The 19,596-nt window shown below is 36.0% G+C and overlaps 2 protein-coding genes across 5 annotated transcripts in view; one reads left to right on the plus strand and one right to left on the minus strand.

Moving 5' to 3' along the window:
* Positions 1 to 221: 221 nt before the first annotated feature.
* Positions 222 to 5,998, minus strand: ATP5PF (ATP synthase peripheral stalk subunit F6). Of its 3 annotated transcripts, none has more exons than XM_051984832.1 (4): positions 5,904 to 5,998; positions 4,380 to 4,550; positions 3,197 to 3,321; positions 222 to 348 (listed from the first exon to the last, which is right to left on the minus strand). In XM_051984832.1, exons 2-4 carry the CDS (start codon positions 4,541 to 4,543, stop codon positions 311 to 313), a joined length of 327 nt encoding a protein of 108 aa, XP_051840792.1. In that variant the 5' UTR covers positions 4,544 to 4,550; positions 5,904 to 5,998; the 3' UTR covers positions 222 to 310. The 3 variants fall into 3 exon arrangements, with proteins under 3 accessions (XP_051840792.1, XP_051840791.1, XP_051840793.1); XM_051984831.1 differs by lacking the exon at positions 5,904 to 5,998 and adding an exon at positions 5,740 to 5,853; XM_051984833.1 differs by lacking the exon at positions 5,904 to 5,998 and adding an exon at positions 5,703 to 5,781.
* Positions 5,999 to 6,113: 115 nt separating this feature from the next.
* Positions 6,114 to 19,596, plus strand: part of GABPA (GA binding protein transcription factor subunit alpha) — a 55,052-nt gene continuing 41,569 nt past the window's right edge. For both annotated transcript variants that reach the window (XM_051984829.1, XM_051984830.1), the window contains exons 1-2: positions 6,114 to 6,571; positions 14,128 to 14,206. In XM_051984829.1, coding sequence (XP_051840789.1) covers positions 14,130 to 14,206 — 77 coding nt within the window. In that variant the 5' untranslated portion in view covers positions 6,114 to 6,571; positions 14,128 to 14,129. The remainder of the gene's footprint in view (positions 6,572 to 14,127; positions 14,207 to 19,596) is intronic.

Consider the following 19,596-nt stretch of genomic DNA (forward strand, 5'->3'; position numbering starts at 1 on the left):
ATCTTATGTAATTTGATTATTATTTAGACTCTGGAGAAGAGATGTTGAGTTTCTGTTAATTTGAGATGTAACAGAAGACAGAAACTAGTGGATGTTACTGCAGTACTAAGCTGGGGAAATGTCAGGAGCATATCAGAACTGGAAAAAAGAAAACAATAAAAAACACCCAAAACCCTTGCCTAATCTATCCAGGTATAGACACACAATTAAAAAAATGAATATTTGGTGAAAGTGAAATTAAAATTTATTATAACTATTGATTATTCATGACAAATAATCAAAACAGCAAGATATACTCTGTAGTTACTCCTCAAGATTGAGGTTTAGGTGCCTCTTCAAATTTGGGGTCTGTAAAAAAGAAAAAAAAAATCAAAGTTAAAATCATCGCATATATAAAAAAGTAAAAGGGAGAGCAGGGAAAGAAATGGGTACAATTTCTTTGAAAATCTCACTCTGTGCATATACTATCTGGAAGGTAAACATACACCAATTCTTTTAAGTTGATTCAGCAGCATGGGGAATCAAAAGACCAAACCCAAAACTTATGAAACTATTTTGGCTTCATTCTGCAGTATTTTCAATCAGGGATAAACAGCTGACCAGGTCAAATTACATGAAGAAATCTATGCAGGAATCTATTACAATATTAAAGAGCTTTTTGTTTGTTTAAAACAACATTTCTGATAGGAAAGATACCAAAAGATGTTTAAGAAATCATGGCCCCATTAATCTTAGAACGCGACCTTAGACCTAACTTCTATCTGTTCTCAGGATCTGACTTGACTGTCAATAATATTATTGAACACATTTCATATAGATGCCTGAGTTTTGCAGGTGAACTTTCTCATTTTCCCTTTTCTTATCACCATAATTAATCATTCAGAGAATCATCCAACACCAAATGTCAGAACTGAAATATATAGAACTGAATCAATTCTCCATTTTATTATGAGAAAAAGCTCTCAGAAACTTAGAAAAAATAGCACTCATTCTATATTATCAAAGCTACCAAGCAGAAAAAACATAGGGTTTAAAGTCAAAAAATGTGGTTCTACTACTTACTGAGCAACTTTGAACAAATCATTAAATCTTTTCATACCTCTATTTTCTCCTCTATAAAATGGGGATAACACTACTTGTCAACTCAGAAGATTGTTATGAGGATCAAAAGAGATAATGTACATAAATGAACTTTAATAAATAAACTTTAAAGCATTGTAATTAAAGTTATCTGTCAGTAAACTGTTAAGTAAATACTGAAAACACCTGGCACCTGCTAGCCAACAAAGAGAAAACTAAACTCAAATTAAGATGTTTCTAAAGCAACAAAAAGAAACTTTTGACCCTGAAAAAAAGTAACACTGGCTTTTTCACACTTTTTATTTCCACCAAAGGTTTCTTTTAAAGAAAAGAATGCTTTTTTCACACTAACAGGAAGAAAATCCTTTCAGCTATAGTTTAATCATGTCTTTCAAGTACCCCCAATAATCAATCAATAAGCATCAATAAACACCTTCTACATGTAAGGCAATGTTAAACAATAATCCCTCTCAAATTTGCAATCCAGCTGGAAAAACAAATATTTATGTATATAAAGAATAAATACAAATAGAAAATAAATACAAGGTAGTTAGAGCAGTAGCTTTTAGCAATTGAAAGAATTACAAAAGAATTCATGAAGAAGGTGTTTGAGCAGCATCTTGAAGGAAAAGATTCTATGAGATAGAAGTGAAAAGGGAATGCAGGGATGAAGAGCCAATATAAACTCATCAAAATGGGATCTGAAGAAAGAACTGTTTGAATTTATTGAAGACTGTGGGTGAGGGAGTAATATATAAAGAGATTGGATATAAGGCCATGAGCTTGTCTTTAAAAACAGTTATAGAAGACTTTATATTTGAATCTTGAGGCAACAAGGAAATGCTAGTGTTTAACAAGGTCAGGAATGAATTAGTCCAAGATATACTTAAGAAATACGAATGGGGAGAACTAGAAGAACCTTGGAAAGAAAAAAACAAAGTATGAAAGACAATTTTGCTGGAAAGATGAGTTCTGTCTTGGACATAGGGAGCTTGAGATGTCTCTGGGGTGTTCAGTGTGAAATACCTAAAAGGCAGTTAATTAATGATGACAGATTAAAGATGAGGACACTAACTGAGGCTGGATATATAAATCTGCAACACTAATATGATAATTAACCCCAGACTAGAAAGATCAGGTGAGTCAAATGATATAATTATTATGACATAATAACTTATTATTGTATTTTATAACACTTGTAATATTATTTAAAATGTACTAATACCCATTTAGGAAAATGATGAAAAGGAAAGGAGACCAAAGGTATAGTTAAGACAGGAAGAGAACCAGGAGAAAGTAATATCACAAAAAGAGATGACGAGAGGAGGAGTAGAAGGTAAGAGTATCCAGGAGGAGGAAGGAATGGTCAATAGTCAAATACCCCACAAAAATAAGACTCCCCCACCCCCAATTTATTTATTTATTTATTTTGTTATGGCTTTTATTTACAAGTCATATGCATGGGTAATTTTACAGCATTAACAATTGGAAAACCTTTTATTCCAATTTTTTCCCCTCCCTCCTTCCCCTCCACCTCCCTGATGGCAGGTTGACCAATACATGTCAAGTATGTTAAAGCATATATGTCCTAATAGTTATTTTGCTGTACAAAAAGAATTGGAGTTTGAAATTCCCCCCAATTTAAAAGTTTTGACTACATCATAATTTGCTGTTATAAGTTTCCACAATATAATACTCAAAATGCCATAGCACACATAGAATACAAAATACTTCTGGAGTACAAATCTATTTGATTAAACAACTTGACTTTTAAAAAATGCACCACAAATTTGTCAGTAACCAGTCATTTTAAAATCTCAAAATATCACTGTGCTAACTAGTTTGCTCCAAGGGCCACTGGAATGAAATTCTCTTCTAAAATAAGTTTATATCACTGCAACATATTTAACATACATAGGACTGCTTGCCACCTAGAGGAGGGAGTGGAGGGAGGGAGGGGAAAAATCGGATAATGTTGTAAAAAAATTACCCTGGCATGGGTACTGTCAATAAAAAGTTATTATAAAATTAAATAAATAAATAGATGAAATGAAATAAAATAAGTTTATATCTATAAATCACTAACCCAGAATTTAATTTGAAAATTAAAGCTTACCTTCAAATTTGAATGTTGGGAATGTATTCATGTCTGCTTTACCATACATCTGCTTAAGCTTAAAGAGTTCTCTGTCCAGATCTTGTTGATATTCAGGACCAATATCAACAGGTCCTCCAGCTGCCCTAATGTGCAAAAAAGGTAAATAAAATAAATAAAATTCATTCTATCATTTACATAAAATAATTTTCATTTCACCAAATAACAAGAGGTCACTGGAGAATATGTTAACTGGGGATCTGAAAGTATATTTTTTTGGGGAGGGAACCTGAAGTATGATTTTATTAGTATAAAGAATTCAATTTTAGATCAGGCACACTGAAATATAAAATCTGCCCATGGTCTCACAGCTAGTATGTGCCAAAGGGGAAGACTTAAACTCAAATTTTCCTAACTACAAGATCAGCCCTGTAGCCATTATACCAGTTTCTTACTTAATAAGTATTAACTGATTTCAAATTGATTTAACTGTTAACAGCTACTATATTACCAAGTCACGAGCAAAGTATGGCCATTACAATATAGGAAAGCTAGTGTGATATGATGAAAATAGCAAAGTAATGAAAGCCAGAAGACTTGGCTGTAATTTCTACTGCCTAGCACAATACCTGGAATACAGCACCATTTTTAAGTCCACAAAGAATAAATATTAAAGAAAAAATATAAATAGATACAAATCATCCATGAAAGAAAGGAATTAAAGCTTCATAAAGAGAGTGATTCTTCCAGATTAAGAGTAAAAAAATATATGAGGACCACTTTTAACATAAAATCACTTTTTCTTTCAGAGTGGGTAGGGTACTCAGTCAGATACAGGGAGGATGAAAAGATAAATTAAGGAGAAAAAGTTTGTAAAGTTTTTCTTAGCTCTCCCAAAAGCAGATTGTCTTCCCCTTTCAGATTTCCTGGCATCTACTTTGTTTGTATCTTGTATATGTGTACATATAAATCTGCGTTTATTACAGATTATTTGCTTTTAAATGTTTCACTTATAGTAAGTCTACAGCAATTTAGTTACTGAATTACTAAAAAAAAAACTTATTTACAATTGTTATTTGTATAAAATATTATCTTAAAAGCTTAACAGTTTTACAATGAGATTCTTGGACATTTTAATACATTTGGCAATTAAAAAGGTTTTTTATTGCAATCACCAAAGATAAACGATTTTATTTCTACTTACTGTCTCTTGGATTTATATTCTCTAATCTTGTCTACAAAGAGTTTTTGAACTGGATCAAGTTCCTTGTTAAATGCAACAGCTGTAATACCAATATTCCTCTGAAAATAAATTGAAGTTGCAGACCTTAAAAGAGTTGAAAACTTGAGGAGCCTTTTAAGAGCCATAGTGATCCTAAAGTTAAATGAACAGAATCAAACAAATTGTTTTAATGAAAAGAAAAGCAAATTCTGTACATAGCTGTAAAAATACAATGAAATACTAATTTTACCATCATCCAAAGGGGCTAAATCACAAACTGATAAAATATTATGTAATGAGCTCCATTGTACTAAGAACTTTCTATAGACACAGGTAAATCTGAATACAGGAACATAATCATTATTCTCTTATTTCTAAGAGCCTTTAATGTTTGAAATCTCTTCCTTTCAGTTTCTGAGCCTATGCATATAAAAGGCTGCATGAAGTTAAGTATTAGGAACCTAAAAACAAACAATTATAAAGAACTAAAACTTGAACATCAGCAAGATTTAAAACTCCATGGTCTCTTCAGCTGTTACTATTAAGGGAAGTAAATCAGGGGTTAAATGGGGGGAGGGGAAGAGTAGAAATAAGGTCAAAATATTAAGTGTTAGGACATTTGTATATAAGAAAATATAAAGATAATTGGGTTCTTTTCCCAGTTAGGATGCCAGAATAGCTAATGTAACAGGCATGTTATCTCTATTACCTTATTCATCAACATCCAATTACACTTCATTCTGCAACTTTTACCTAAATATGTCCATTTTCTTACTGAATCTATTTCCTCTCAGTTCACATTTTAAAAATTAAAGGGCTTTTAAATCTCTAACCACTGCTCTTTAGTATAGGCTGAGCGGTTTTAGAGATCTTGAAAGGCCATAGAAATCCATCCCTCTTCTAAGGTTAAGAGAACTTTGCACTTCGCCCTATCCATTTCTTCTTATGCATTTTACACAAAAACAAATGGGAAGCTGCAGCTAAACCCAGGAACCTGACTAATATGTCCTGGTTGTGACCTTGTACCAACAGGCCACAGGCAGTCTTCCCTTCCCGAACTCAAAACGATTATATCCTCAAGTCTCCTCACCCCAATCCAGCAGGTTCAGTTTCGTAAGGCTTTTTGTTTTGTTTTTTGTTTTTCTTAATCCTAACAAATTAAGGAATGCAACCGCAGCGCCCGTACCCAGCATGCGGCACCAAGGGCAAAGAGCCCTTCTCCATAAGACATGAGGCCTAAGGAGAAAATTGGGGCAGGTAACCGTTCAGTCGTAAAGTTTTCCTGGGTGAGGAGGAATGACTTACCCTTGGTCACAGAGAGCTCGGAATAAGCCTGACCTACCTGGCCCAACCGCTCAGTCACAGTCACCTTGCAACCCAGTCAAGATTCCCGAACACTTGAAGCCACTGGACCTACTTCCGGTCCTTGCTCCGCCCCACTAGGCCTCCCCACCCTCCGAATTGCATTATGGTTCGCCGCTACCGACTCAGGCTCTCGCTGCTTACCGGAGAGGGAGGAACGTTGGAAACCCGCAGTGACTTTAGTCGGCCTAGGTGAGATCTACGGCGAGTTTTTCGGGAGGAAACGGAACGGAAAGTGCTTCCGGGTCCTGTGACGAACACCTCGCTACCGCCATCTTTTTTTGTCCCTTCTTCCCCCTACCCTTCCTGCCCTTTCCACCCTTTCCTTCTCACCCCGCTACAACCCGCGCGTGGAAACCATTGATCTGTGCGCATGCGCATTCGAGCGCTATTTTTCTCCCGGTCGCCTTTCTAGGTTGTTGTTAATACGTTTAAAGCAGAGCGTAGGAAAATGCATGTGGAAGGCTTTGGGATGGGTGGAGGTCTTGTGGTTCCGTGAACCTCCATTTTTCCGAAGGGGGAGGAGAGGGGTGAAGTGTTTGTTCCCCGCGGTTCCGTCTCTGAGTGTCAAGGGTGGGGGTGGAGGTATGGTTCTGGGAGTTGTAGTTTAGGGCCCGAAAACGCTTGGCGAGCCGGAGGGGGGGCGGGGGTGTCCTGATCTCTGTTGGGGTGCCGAAGAAAGGCCCCGAGGTCCGAGCCTCCCCAGAGCCGTGGCTTTGCTTGGGGAGTCGAAGGCAGCAGAGCCGGAGACGCCACGGTTGTCAGTTGGCTCCAAGAACCGTGTAGGAGAAAGAGGCTGATTCCCAAAACGGGTGAGTGGCCCAAGACAGGGAGGGGCAAAGGCTGGCAACAGAGACCGCAGCCCGGGTCCGGGCCCTGTCTCGAGGCTTTCTCTCCCGCACTAACCGGCCACCGTCACTGTTTTGTTTCCGCTGGATCCTGACGCGCTGCCTCCTATTTCCGTTTGTGCAGATTTGAGGGCGAGGGACCAGACCGCTGCCTAGGGAGGGCCTGGGAGGAGGCGCCGGCCTCACTGGGGGGAAGAAGGCGGGGAGTGGAGGGGGTTTGTGCTAGACCCCCTTTCTTCCTTAGGGACCGTCCCCCCATGTAGCCCAGAGTACTCCCTGGGATCCCCCGGAGGCCAGATCTAGGGACACTTCACCCCGCAGAATTCTTGTCACTCTGAATTCTTAAAAACTTGTCTCCTCCCCACCCCCACTCCATCTTAGTAATTCCCGGGACCACTTTTACGAGCTTTGCAGTTGCAGACCTCCATTGCTGTTTGTGATTCTGCATGTGAACCGGGGTTTGCCTTTGTCCATTCTCTTGTATTCTGACAATTAATTTTTTAAATTATTCCTATGCTTCTGCAGATTCGTACTGTCACCAAAACAACTTACTCTGGGATGCCCTCAGTTGCTTTTTTTCATAAAAGGATTGGAGGCAGGTAGTTTTGTAAACTTAATTTTACCTATATTATCCTACTGAAATGTCTGGAAGGCTACTTTGAAGCATAATCCAACTTTTAGATTATAAACTCCCCTAGAGCAGTGAATACTTATTTGTAATTTGCAGTTGATGTTTAACGATTCATCAGAGATTAAAAACCAAGAAAGTTATCACCCTAACGTTGTACAGTAAAACAAAGGACAATTTGAATCTTATATTTGAAGACTTAAGAGCTAAAAAATACCTTAAATGACATCAAATACTCATTTTATTACAGCTGAGATGAGAAAACAGGCTAGAAGAAGTTAGGTTTTTTGGCTATTTGTCAAGCATGTCTTAAGTATCTGTGAGATAGTTATTTAAGGTAATGAGAAGAATGACTTAACGAAATGAACCAAGATCACTTAGAAGATATCAGTGGAAGGCAGAAAAAGGTGTTTAGATGAATTTAGAATTGTTTAAACACCTACTATATGCCAGGCACTATACATTGGAGTGACACGTGTAAAAATGAGTCACTTTGTGCCTGCAGGGGGGTTGAGAGGATGTGGGTAGAACAGTTGAGAAAATAGAATTAGGCAGAGGTAGTGAGTGACCTGCCCAGGATTTCACAGCTAGTATCTGAAGCTAGATTTGAACTCAGGTCTTGTGGACTTCAGAACCTAAGTCCTGTCCATTCTGCCTCTCAGGAGTCATAAGGATATCTAAATAGTAATGTTGATTTGATTATTATTCTCAGGTCAAAAGGAGGGGATAGTGCTGATAATCACTGCTCCATTTGAAATCAGGGCAGATTGCAAGATGTAGGGCCCTATTTTCCTGATGGATGATAGTACATAGTTGGTTGTCCCCTCTGTATAGTCTGTGGTTGGTTAGGTGAATTTTCACCCACCCAACAATCAGGATATCTCAACTTCCAGGTGCAATCCCATAGTTGAGTAGATTAAAGTAGAGAAAGTTAGTATTCTTCTAGTGAAAAGGGCAACTGCAAAGCACAGGGCAAGTGGCTGTTCTGATTAGCTTTAAAATCTTGCAGACTTGTTACCTCTCCCATTAATAGCTAGATTTCTAGAAAACAGCTAAATTGATTGCTATTCTACTATCTCATCTTCTGCTCCTTAAACCCTTGCATTTTCTTCCATTTCTTACCTCTCAACTGAAATAGGTCTCTAGAAGGTCACTAATGATTCTCTGGAATGAAAACCAATGACTTTTTCCTCAGTCTTCATTCTTCATTGCGTCTCTGCAGGATTTGACACTGGAATATCCCTTTCTTATGGATACTCTCTGAATTTTTTCATCCTGTCCCCTATATATGTATAAATCACCAAGCAATAGGTACATACTGTGTGCCAGGCCCTGTAGTAAGCACAGGGTACAAAAATAAAAGCAAAAATAAAATTAAAAAACCCTATAGTTCCTGCCTGAAAGAAGGAAAACAATACAAACTAGAGCTGACAAGGGGGAAGGACTGCATGAGCCCCAGAAAATGAATGGATAATGTGGGCCCTTGCCTCAAAATGGAGTTTATATATAAAAGGAGAAAAAAGCTGGATTTTTAGTCTTGAATTATGTCAAGTTTTGAATAGGTCCTCTTCTTTTTAGTATGCATATTGTCTCATCAGCTTTCATGGGCTCAAATACCATTTTAGATAACTCCCAAATTGCCTACCCAATTATCCTTTCTTACCTGGAGTCCAGGCTGATTTATTGAACTGTTGCAAAACAATTATCTGGATATCCTATAAACATCTCAAATTGAAGGTTCCACCATCTTGTCAATCACAATCTACCATTAGCTATCTCAGGTATCCTAGATTCTTCTTTCTTAAACCCTCCCATGTTTTGTTAATTGACAGTTCTCATTAATTCTCCTCTAATATCTCTACCTGGTTCTTCAATTAGATAGCTATCAATCTAGTTCAGGAGCTCATCTTTTCTTACCTTGATTATTATGTGTCACTTTTACCTTTTTAATCCATCTTTTACAATGTCCATCTATGCTATTTTACAGAGAAGGAAAATGGTCCAGAAAGATTAAATGGCTTACAGTGTCACACAAGTACTAAAAAAGGAGATTTGAAATCAGGTTTTCTGACTCCATATCCAGTATTTTTTCTACTGTACAGTGCTACCTTTTTTGTAAGGCACAATTTTAGTCATGTTATCACACTACTTAAGAATGTTTAATGGTACTTTTTATTAGTTCTGAGCTAAATATGATATTTAAAGCCCTTGCCAAAATGGTCCAGTAATTGCACAAATTTACATTCTAGATGTTGCATCTTTATTTTGTTAAAACATTTTCCAGTTACATTTAGTTTGATTCAGGCTTTATTTGGGAGTTTTGCAGGCTATTTGGGAAGGGAGTTTAACACTTCCTAAATTTAATGTCTAACAAGACTCTTAAGTACTTTTGCAGCATCTGCTTCAGCTGCCTTCATGGCCTTTGGCTTCAAGAAGCTATGGCATGTTCAGCAGCCAACCATAGTGGAAAAAAAAAAAAAAAACTCAGTAGACTACTAAACCAAGTAGAGGGTAACCATCAGACTTCAAACATATTGGTGAGTAAGGGTAATGTTTATCCCAAGTATGGGAAGACTTCCCCTGGTGAAAAAAATCCCCATTTGACCAGGGAAAGTCTTCACATATTTGCAGTGGACAACCCCAATCATTATCCTCCGTCTGGTATAGTCTTTATCTGCCAAAACATTTTCCTGGGGTGTGATCACTGTGCATGCTACAACTTGTTGGAGCCACAAGTAAGAGTAAGGTGCATTAGGTAGACACCAAAGTTGGAAAGCAGCCCTCACAGCAGAGGTACTAGTCTACCCTAACACACACTCTGCCCTCTTTGAGATGAAAGTCTAGTAATGACATCACTGAGTCAAAGGGACACAATTTTGTAACTGTTGGGATATCCCAGAGTGACTGTAATTACCATTTCACTAGCAGAATATCACTGTGCCCTTTTCCTCTTAGTCCCTTCAACATTTATCAATTTAATTTGTATTTCTCTAGTTATTAGTCATTTAGAGAATTTTTTTTTTTCATATGGCTTAAATTTCTTGCTTTGGCCATTTATCAGTTGACAAATGATTTTTGTTCTTATAAATTCAAATTAGTTCTTTGGAAATGAGACCTTTGTCATTCTAGAAATCAATTGGGAACTATGTCCAAAAATTATACATGCATACTCTTGACCCAACAATATCACTATCATTTCTGTACTCCAAATAGATCAAAGGAAAAGGATTCATTGAAAAATATTTCTAGCAATTCTTTTATAATGGTAAAAAGTTGGAAACTGGGATATCCATCAGTTGGAGGAATGAGGGAACAAATTATGGTATATGAATGTAAAATACCATTGTGCTATAGGAAATGATGAAAGGGATGGTTTTAGAGAAATTCTGAAAGATTTACATGTAAATGGATGCAGAATAAAATGAACAAAACAGTTTTTATACTATAAGAGTTTGTAAATTCAAACAATTTTGAAAGTCTTAAAAACTCTAATCAGCAATGACCAATCATAGTTCCAGAGGACTTGTAATGAAATCTCCTGATAGGTGATGAAGTAAGAATGCAGATTGAAAAATATTTTTTTAGATATGCCCACTTCTGAAACTTGCCTTGCTTGACTAAATGTATTTGTGATAGGAATGTATCTTGTTTCCTCAGTGAGAACTTGGGAAGTGGGAAGCAAATTTACTTAAATGAAGAAAGTAAATCAACAAAAAGAAAGAAACAAATGAGACTTATATGAAAAACTTGCTGCAAGGATTCCCTCCACTTAACTATTTCCTTTCTAATCTTAGCTGAACTGGATTTGTGAACAGAAATTTTAATTTTATTTAAGCAACATTTTCCACTTTAACTCTGATCAAATGCTTTAACAATAAATAAGCACACTAGGATCTTATATTTTTCCATCAGTTTTGAGTAGGCTCTTAGAATATTATTTTCTAAAATTTGTTCTCTTTTTATACTTTCAAGTATGGACTTGATTCACATATCAGTTATTTTTATTAAGATTTTGTAGAGATGAGAAAGTTAGCTACATGATTTCTTCTACAGGTTTAGGTAATTATCCTTCTTTCAGATACATTGAAAGTCAGTTCCTCAGCATCCTCAAAATTCTTTTATCCAGCAAAAACTCTTCTGATATATCTCTGCTCTTCACGTCTTAGTTTTACAACCCTCTAACTTCCTTTTGCTATATATCAAGGACTGATACTATATCTAAGAGTCCAAATGTTATGGCTCCACTAACATTAGAGAACAAAAGTTGTAAAAAATTGTATATGGGGCTTCCATTATTTTATTTTTATTTTTTCCTATTTCCATCCTTAAAAGTTTAAAAAGTCTTCTGTTGGGGATTTTTTGAGGTTTCTGGCCAAACTTTTTGTAAATTTGTTTCTCTTCCTCTGCTTTTCACTTTTTCCTTTATTGACTGTCATACACAAGGAATTTCTCATATGAAATAAGAAAATGATTGTAAGTCACTTAGAACAGTATCTGGAACATAGTAATTGCTATATAAATGTTTACTATTCTTATTTTCACCAAAGGAAGAGACCTCAATATATTAAAGCAATCAGTAAAGAGATTCTACTACCTGATTTAAAACTTTAGAAGGCTACTTGGGTCTTTAAAGAATGGTATCTTATTAGGATGCTACCTGTATCTTCCTTCTGGGTCTCTGTATATGTGAAGTGAGTATGTGCCTTAAATTTCTAATGAAGTTATGTGGGCTACTCAACTTCTTAGGCCTAGGGCCTGGGAGAAAATGTGACAAGCATTATAATCTTTATTTCTAAATTAATGGTTATGTTAACTCACCTTAAAGAATTAAGAAGTCTCTGCTTCGTTTTTTACCACATACTAATAGGGTCAACTAAATTATGCTATTTGATTCATAATCAGATACAATAATACTTTACAGATGCCATCTGTAAAGTTCTTAACCCAGTGCCCAGCATGTAGTATGTCCTTATTAAATGATTGTTCCTTTCTTCCCCTCCTCCATATCCTAAAAATAATGGTTTTATATCTTCCCTTACTGCTACTTTTCTGTGAATCAATAATTATATTCTCAGATCCCAATACTTTGCACGTTTAGCAGCCCACTGATTAATCTGATAAGGACTTAAGACAAACATGCTATTATCTTCTTCATTAAAAAAATACTACCTCCATCAAAAAAATCACCAATCAAGCTCTTCACTCAGGCAATAACCTCAGCACTATTAATATTTGATGTTATTAAAACACATCTCACCAACCAACACACTACTACAAATCCCCAATTTATTCAGCTTTCAGAACCAGACATAATTCAAGGTATTATAAAACTCAAGAATAATTCTTGAACAAGATGGTGCAGTGAGTAGAGTACCAGCCCTGAAGTCAAGAGGACCTGAAGTCAAGAGGACCTGAGTTCAAATGTGACCTCAAACACTTAACACTTCCTAATTATGTGACCCTGGGCAAGTTACTTAACACCAATTGCCTCAGGCGGGGATAGGGGAGTGGGGTGGGGTAATAATCCTTTTTATTTGAGGGGGGAAAAAACCTCCAAAATGAATTGACCTCAGAGGTCATCAATTCTAGGGTACCTTCCCTCTGTATATGAAGATATACTGTAGTTCCAAAAAGTTAATGATTACTGCCAGGTCATCCAGGGAGTTAGCAGCAGAACTGAGACTTAATCTCAGGTATTCAAATTTAAGATGTTACAGACATTTTAAAAGTATAGTCGTTTTTATGAGGCTTGTGCTAACTAAGTCACTGAGCCAGAATACAGTTCTTGTACAGTGAAGTTAAGTCTGATTTGAGAAGAAGCATAGAAATTGAGTCATAATATTTGTATCCAGCTGAGTTCATTTTAAACCTCTTAAAGCATCATCTTCTCAAAATCTATACATACTTTTTCTTTTGAGATTTTTCCTTCAGAGATAATATTAGGTACTCTCCTTGTTTTTTGCCTCAGAAAATGATATTGTAGAATTTGAAAGGTACCTCCTTCCTTAGTATTGCCAAATGTTATTTACCTTGATTTAAGTTCTCTTCATGAATTATAAACCATCCTAGAATCTGGATCTCCTTTATAATAATAAGACACAGTGCCAGTCAGATGCTTCCCAGAAACATTTTCTGTAATCAGTGGACAGAGAAAATAGGATAGGCAAAAATATAATCATAGCTTACCAACTCCGTAGACTTTGCTTATATAGAAAGCACTACTTTAGAGGCAGGATTTTGACGGCATTTAAATTGTAAGCAAATGGGGCAGCTAGGTGGCAAAATGAATAGAGCAACAGCCCTGAAGTCAGGAAGACCTGAATTCAAATGTGACTTCAGACACTTAACACTTCCTATGTGTGACTCTGGGCAATTCACATAATCCCATTGCCTCGGGGGAAAAAAAAATCAAATTACAAGCAAATAAAAATTTGGTTTTTTCTTAGATCATTGGAAAGCAAGATATCTGGGGGAAGGGGAAGAGTAGGAAACATACACATAGGTTTATAATCCACACAGATAAAATCATAGATCTTGGAAGTATTAAATTAAGTTTTATTTGGGGGAGTTATATACACCACTTAGAAATAAATCAGCCAAAAATGTGTTCCATATAAATGTTCCTTGTACCTAAGGAAGATCTGTAGACTATATAAGACAAATATAAAATTGTTATTGTAACTTAAAAAAAAAAGTGTATGTCTAATGTTTGAATGGATGTGGATATTCTTTCCATCACTGCTTATCACATCAGCTAGAGTAAGCCTCAGAAACATTATTGTAGGAAACATGCATTTAAATTTTCAGTCTGTATCAGCAGTTCTGTTGTGCTTGGATTTAGACTTTAAAATTTTAAATATTGCAGGACTGGTCTCTCTTTTTTTTTCCCCAGCCATGACTAAAAGAGAAGCAGAAGAGCTGATAGAAATTGAAATTGATGGAACAGAGAAACAAGAATGCACAGAAGAAAGGTACAAATTGTATTAATGTTCACTAATTCTTTTCAACTATTGGTTTTTCTCTTGACTCAACAGGTAGTGTGCTATAGTGTAAACAGAATTGATCTTGGAGCAAGCAATACTCATTTTGCCTCTGACTGATTCAGATATTGTGATCTTAGTCATATTATTTAACCTCTCAGTTCTCTAGACAATTTTCTCTGAGATTGTAATTTATAGAGATTTGGCTTGCATTTGTAGAAGAAAATTCCTCACCCAGCTTCCTTGTATAAATGAAATCTTTTGTAAAGGGAGGGGGGAAAAATGATCATAAACTAAAGAAGCAGAAATATAAATAAGAATCTAACATCTTAGTGTTTAAGAATTACTAGTTGTATTAGTTATATATGATCATGTGTTGCTTTTCCCCTTTTCTCAAAACTGATGACTCCTTTATTCAAAAAGATTTTAATAGATCTGCTTGCAAAATATATTTATAAAATATTTGGCAAGCCTGCTTAGCAGGAGTTACTTCTAGGTTTTCTTGTGAACTATATAACCTAAGATGGAGTTTCTAAAATGACAGAATCTAGGTTGTATATTTTAAATTAGTAGGTATTTTGGACATGGGGTTTTGGGTTTTATTCTCTCACCCTGTCTTCTCATTGTATCTCTGTATCTACATTGGGCTCTTAGATGTCCAACTTTTCCATGCTGAAAACATCGACGAATTTCTCTAGAAGTCCCTTGCCAAGAAGGACCCTGTCTTCCCATATTCATCATAGTTTGGGTATAATAAGCATTTGTGCCCACTGTGGCACAGCGTCTTATGATCTCCTCCAAAGGAGCATCTTTGTCTAGCCCCCATATAATTCTTTTGCAAACCACATTGGCATTTTCCTTAGTCAAATGTCTAGTCATTATTTCTGTGGCAGCATTATCTCCAATGGTTCTTATTACAGCTATTTGCAAACATCCCACAAAATCTACAAAAGGTTCATTGAGACCTTGCTCTATTTTTGTGTAATAAATGATAGTAAAATGTGAACATGCAACATTCAGCTTTAAACTTTGGTCTGCAGCCTCTTCTTTTTTTATACTCTGTTGTCTATTTCTAGGCAAAAACAAGTTGAAATTATATTTGACAATCTGAAAGATATTTTTTAATGTGATTTATTTTTTCTTGCTTTTAAATTTGGGGCTGAATTCATAGATCCACAACAGATTTTCAAGCTCTGGATTTAGATGAAATAGCATATTAAGATTTTACATCTCAATTCACCAAAACCGGAAGTTGAGATTCTCAGTTCAGTTTATCATTTTCTTGCTATTTAACATTTTTGTGTGTATGTGCTGAGGCAGTTGGGATTGAGTGACTTTCCCAGGGTCACACAGCTAGGACTTGTTAACAGTCTGACATCATATTTGAACTCAGGTCCTCCTGATTTTGGGGCCGGTGCTCTATCCACTGCGCCACCTAGCTGCTCCATTGCTGATTAACCTTTATCAGCTTATGGGTTTTGGCTTCTTCCTATGCAGTCATGGGGCTAGATCAAATTAGGGATGTCAAAAACATGTAGCTTACGGACTGCTTGCAACTCATAACACTGCCTAATGTGGCTTAAATCATATGAAAATGTAATTGGGAAATATTTAACAAAAATGAGCAAAAATGCAATAAAATATAGATAATAATGAATTTTAAAATATGTCATATTTGTCCTACAGACAATAAATAAATACAAGATATTTACAGAGTAGATGAAATACAATCTGAGAGGGGAAGGCATTAACAACTAAGAACATTCTGCAAACATTTGTTATTTATGTTAATTCCAAGAAGGCTTATCTCCACTTTAGTTATCCAGGACTACAAATGCACTAAAAATCATTAATGCCTGTAGCTTAATAAACTCCCTCAGGGGACCAGAGCCTAAGCAAAATAACACCTGAGATATCCCAGCCAGTTGCTATTAGTCTTATTTTTGTATTCATACCAGGATCATGGCCATATTACTTACAGATAAAAATCTCAAGGGGAAGAGTACAGAGACACACTCCCAGCAAAGGAAAAGACATGATCAAAGCCAAAAAATGTAGTTAGTTACCCTCTCAAAGTCAGAATAATTGTGGCATAACCAAGCCATAATCTTGAGAAAGTTACACTTGAACTGTTGGCCAACAAAAATGGCAGCACAATGATAGCAACCAGGAACCAAAAAACTAGCCATCAGGACTCAAGATATATCTTTATTCAAACAGCTCCAAAATATCAAACTTTTTTATTATAATTTTTTAACATTATAAATTCCACTAATTTTATTATTTTTAAATTAAATTACTAATACTTTTATTTGAATACAATGATATTCTTTTTAATTTTTCACTAAACATAGTTTAACATGGTATTTTTTAATTTGTTTTTGGGTTTTTTTTAAACTTTTAATAGCTTTTTATTTAGTTATATGCATGGGTAATTTTACAGCATTGACAATTGCCAAACCTTTTGTTCCAATTTTTCTCCTCCTTCCTCCCACCCCCTCCCTAGATGGCAGGATGACCAATATGTGTTAAATATATTAAAGTATAAATTAAATACAAAATAAGTATACATGTCCAAACCGTTATTTTGCTGTATGAAAAGAATTGGACTCTGAAATATTGTACAATTAGCATGTGAAGGAAATCAAAAATGCAGGTGGGCAGAATATAAAACTTGAAGCAGAAGCCAAGGGTACATTATTCTCTTGTTTCTATTTGCCCTGTGGCCTAAGATCTGTGCTCTCTTCTACCATTGTTATTGGTCTCCTGGCTGTAAATCAGTAAACATTTATTAACTACCTTTTTAAGACATTTACCCATTGAATTATGTTCTTTGTCAACTCAGAGTATAATGATCTTGAAATTTCTTGAAGGTCTCAATACCCAGCCCCTTGATGAGGCAGAAAAATTAGCCTCTCCTGAAGTCCTTTCTTCCAGTGTTAAGCCCTGATAGCTTGTGGAAGCCTAGAAGCTATCTTTTTGCTTTCTTTAAAATAGCTCTGAAGGTCCTCTCTTGGTTCTCAGAGAAATGATTTGCCCAAACTTTTCTCGGAGGAAAGTAAACATGAGACTAAAGGGAACAGTATATTAAAAGGTAAAATAGGTGCTTTGATAAAATGATAAATAGTCATAAGAAATAGTCTGTTTGCTGAATTATTCTATCCAGCCAAGGAAATAAGTAGTCAATGACGAATGCTAACTAAACTAACAGAATACATATCAGCAGAGTTCTTTCAACTCTGTTGGTCTAGTCCTTGTACCTTTGGGTTCCCAACCACTTGATGAAGTCCATACCAAAAGCCCACTTTTCAAAGAATCACCACAGACAGAGTTAAGCTTGGAGAAACAGCAGAGGATACAAGCACACAATAAATAGAACCTTCTAAAATGAAGCACTTAGATGAGGGTCTAGATCAGGCATATAGTAATACTAAATATTAATACTGGAATTTTCCAATTGTCTTTCAGTCATTCAACAAGCTTTTATTAAATATGTACTATGTGGCAGGCTTTGGGCTTAGCTCTGAAGACAGAAAGAAAAGCAAAAATAGTCCCCAACCTCATGAAACATAATCTTACGGAAAGGACATAATGTAAATAACTCTTTCTTTCTCTCTCTCTCTCTCTCTCTCTCTCTCTCTCTCTCTCTCTCTCTCTTTCTTTCTCTCTCTCTCTCTTTGTGTATATATATATGTGTGGGGTGTATGTGTGTGTATAAAACATTACAGAATAGGTGGAAAACAGTCAGAGAGGGGAAGACATCAGCAACTGAAAGGAATAGGAAAATCTTACAGAAAGTACTAATTAACCTGAATCTTAAAATTAGGAATACCAAGAGACAAAGGTGAGGGGACAGAACCTTTTATACATGGTATATAGCCAGGGCAAAGGCATATCAATAAGAGATGATTTTGTATTTTAGAAATTGCAAAATAGACTTGTGTAGCTGTAGAGGGTACAAAGAGTGGAATAAAGTATAAAAATACTGGAAAGGAAAATCCAGATTATGAAGAGTTATAAATGCCAGATAGAGAAGTTTATTTTGGATCCTAGAAGACATAGGGATCCCATCATCTAGCAGGATCGGAACATAGAGCTATGCTTTCAAAAAAAATTGACTGACAGCTTGAATGAAGCATATATTGGAATGAGGCTAGAGACTCAAGATCAGGTAGAAAAATATTATAATAATCTAGATGAGAGTTAAGCAAGAGCCTTAAAAAAGGTGATGGATGTATCCGAGTGAGAGTAAGAGACATATATGAGAGATAATGTAAAGATAGCAAGACAAGATTTGACAATGAATTGACTGAGGGTTAAGGAGTCAAGAATCAAACATAGAAGTCTCAAACCTGAGCTACTGGAAGGTGCTGTCTTCAATAATAACAGTTCAGAAAGGAGGAGGATTGCAGTAGGCAGGTGAGGGTATTGAGTTCTGTTTTACACATGTTAAGTTTCAGATGTCTGTGGAACATTGATTTTGAAATATACAAGAGGCAGTTGGTGATATTCAATTTGTGATCAGGTGAGAGACTGGGTACCTAAAATAGGTTATGGGTAGCTGACAGGTCTGTCTACCCTAAGTATTTGAAGACTTCCCTGAGTGAATGAGAACAGTTTGATGCAAGGGCCATGAAAATGGCTGAAGCAGATGTTGTGGAGTAATTAGAATTTGGTCAGGCATTGAAGACACCAAAGTTATCCCCTGTTTCCTAGGCCATTGCCAGTCATATTGATTTTTGTGCTGTTACTGGACTTTGATGACTGGGAAAAAGAGTAAGGCTAATGACTTTGTGCAACTCTGTCTCAATTAAATCCAATTCATATATGGTTCAAGATATCACCGTGGGCTGTCTTAAGTCCTCTTTGAAAATGAAGGACACATCATGGTATATATGCATAGGAATCCTAACAATTAGAGCAAGTAACTGAGATGGTATTGAGCAAACAAAAACGAAGTCACAGGACAGAACTTAGTGGGAACATTGATAAAGCACCAGCAAAGGAGACTGAGAAGGAAGCATTGGACAGATAAGAGGTGAACTGGAGGTAATCAGTGTCATGACAACCCAGAGAGGAGAAGAGTATTCAAGAGGAGAAGGTGATTAACAGTGTAAAAGGCTGAAGAAAAGTTGACGAAGGGATAGAAAAGACATTTAGATGTGGTACTTTAGAGCTTATTATAACATTGGAGAGAACAATTTCAGTTGAATGATCAGATTGGAAGCCAGATTGCAGAGAGTTGGAAAGTGGTTAACAGAAGTGGAGATAATTAGCATAAATTGTCTTCCTTCCTTTCTTTCTTTTTCTTTTTTTTTTTTTTTCCAAAAAGGCAATTGAAGATAAGTGACTTGCCTAGGATCACATAGCTAGTCCAAGTA

This window comes from Antechinus flavipes, chromosome 3 (genome assembly GCF_016432865.1).
Source record: "Antechinus flavipes isolate AdamAnt ecotype Samford, QLD, Australia chromosome 3, AdamAnt_v2, whole genome shotgun sequence".
NCBI lineage: Eukaryota > Metazoa > Chordata > Mammalia > Dasyuromorphia > Dasyuridae > Antechinus > Antechinus flavipes.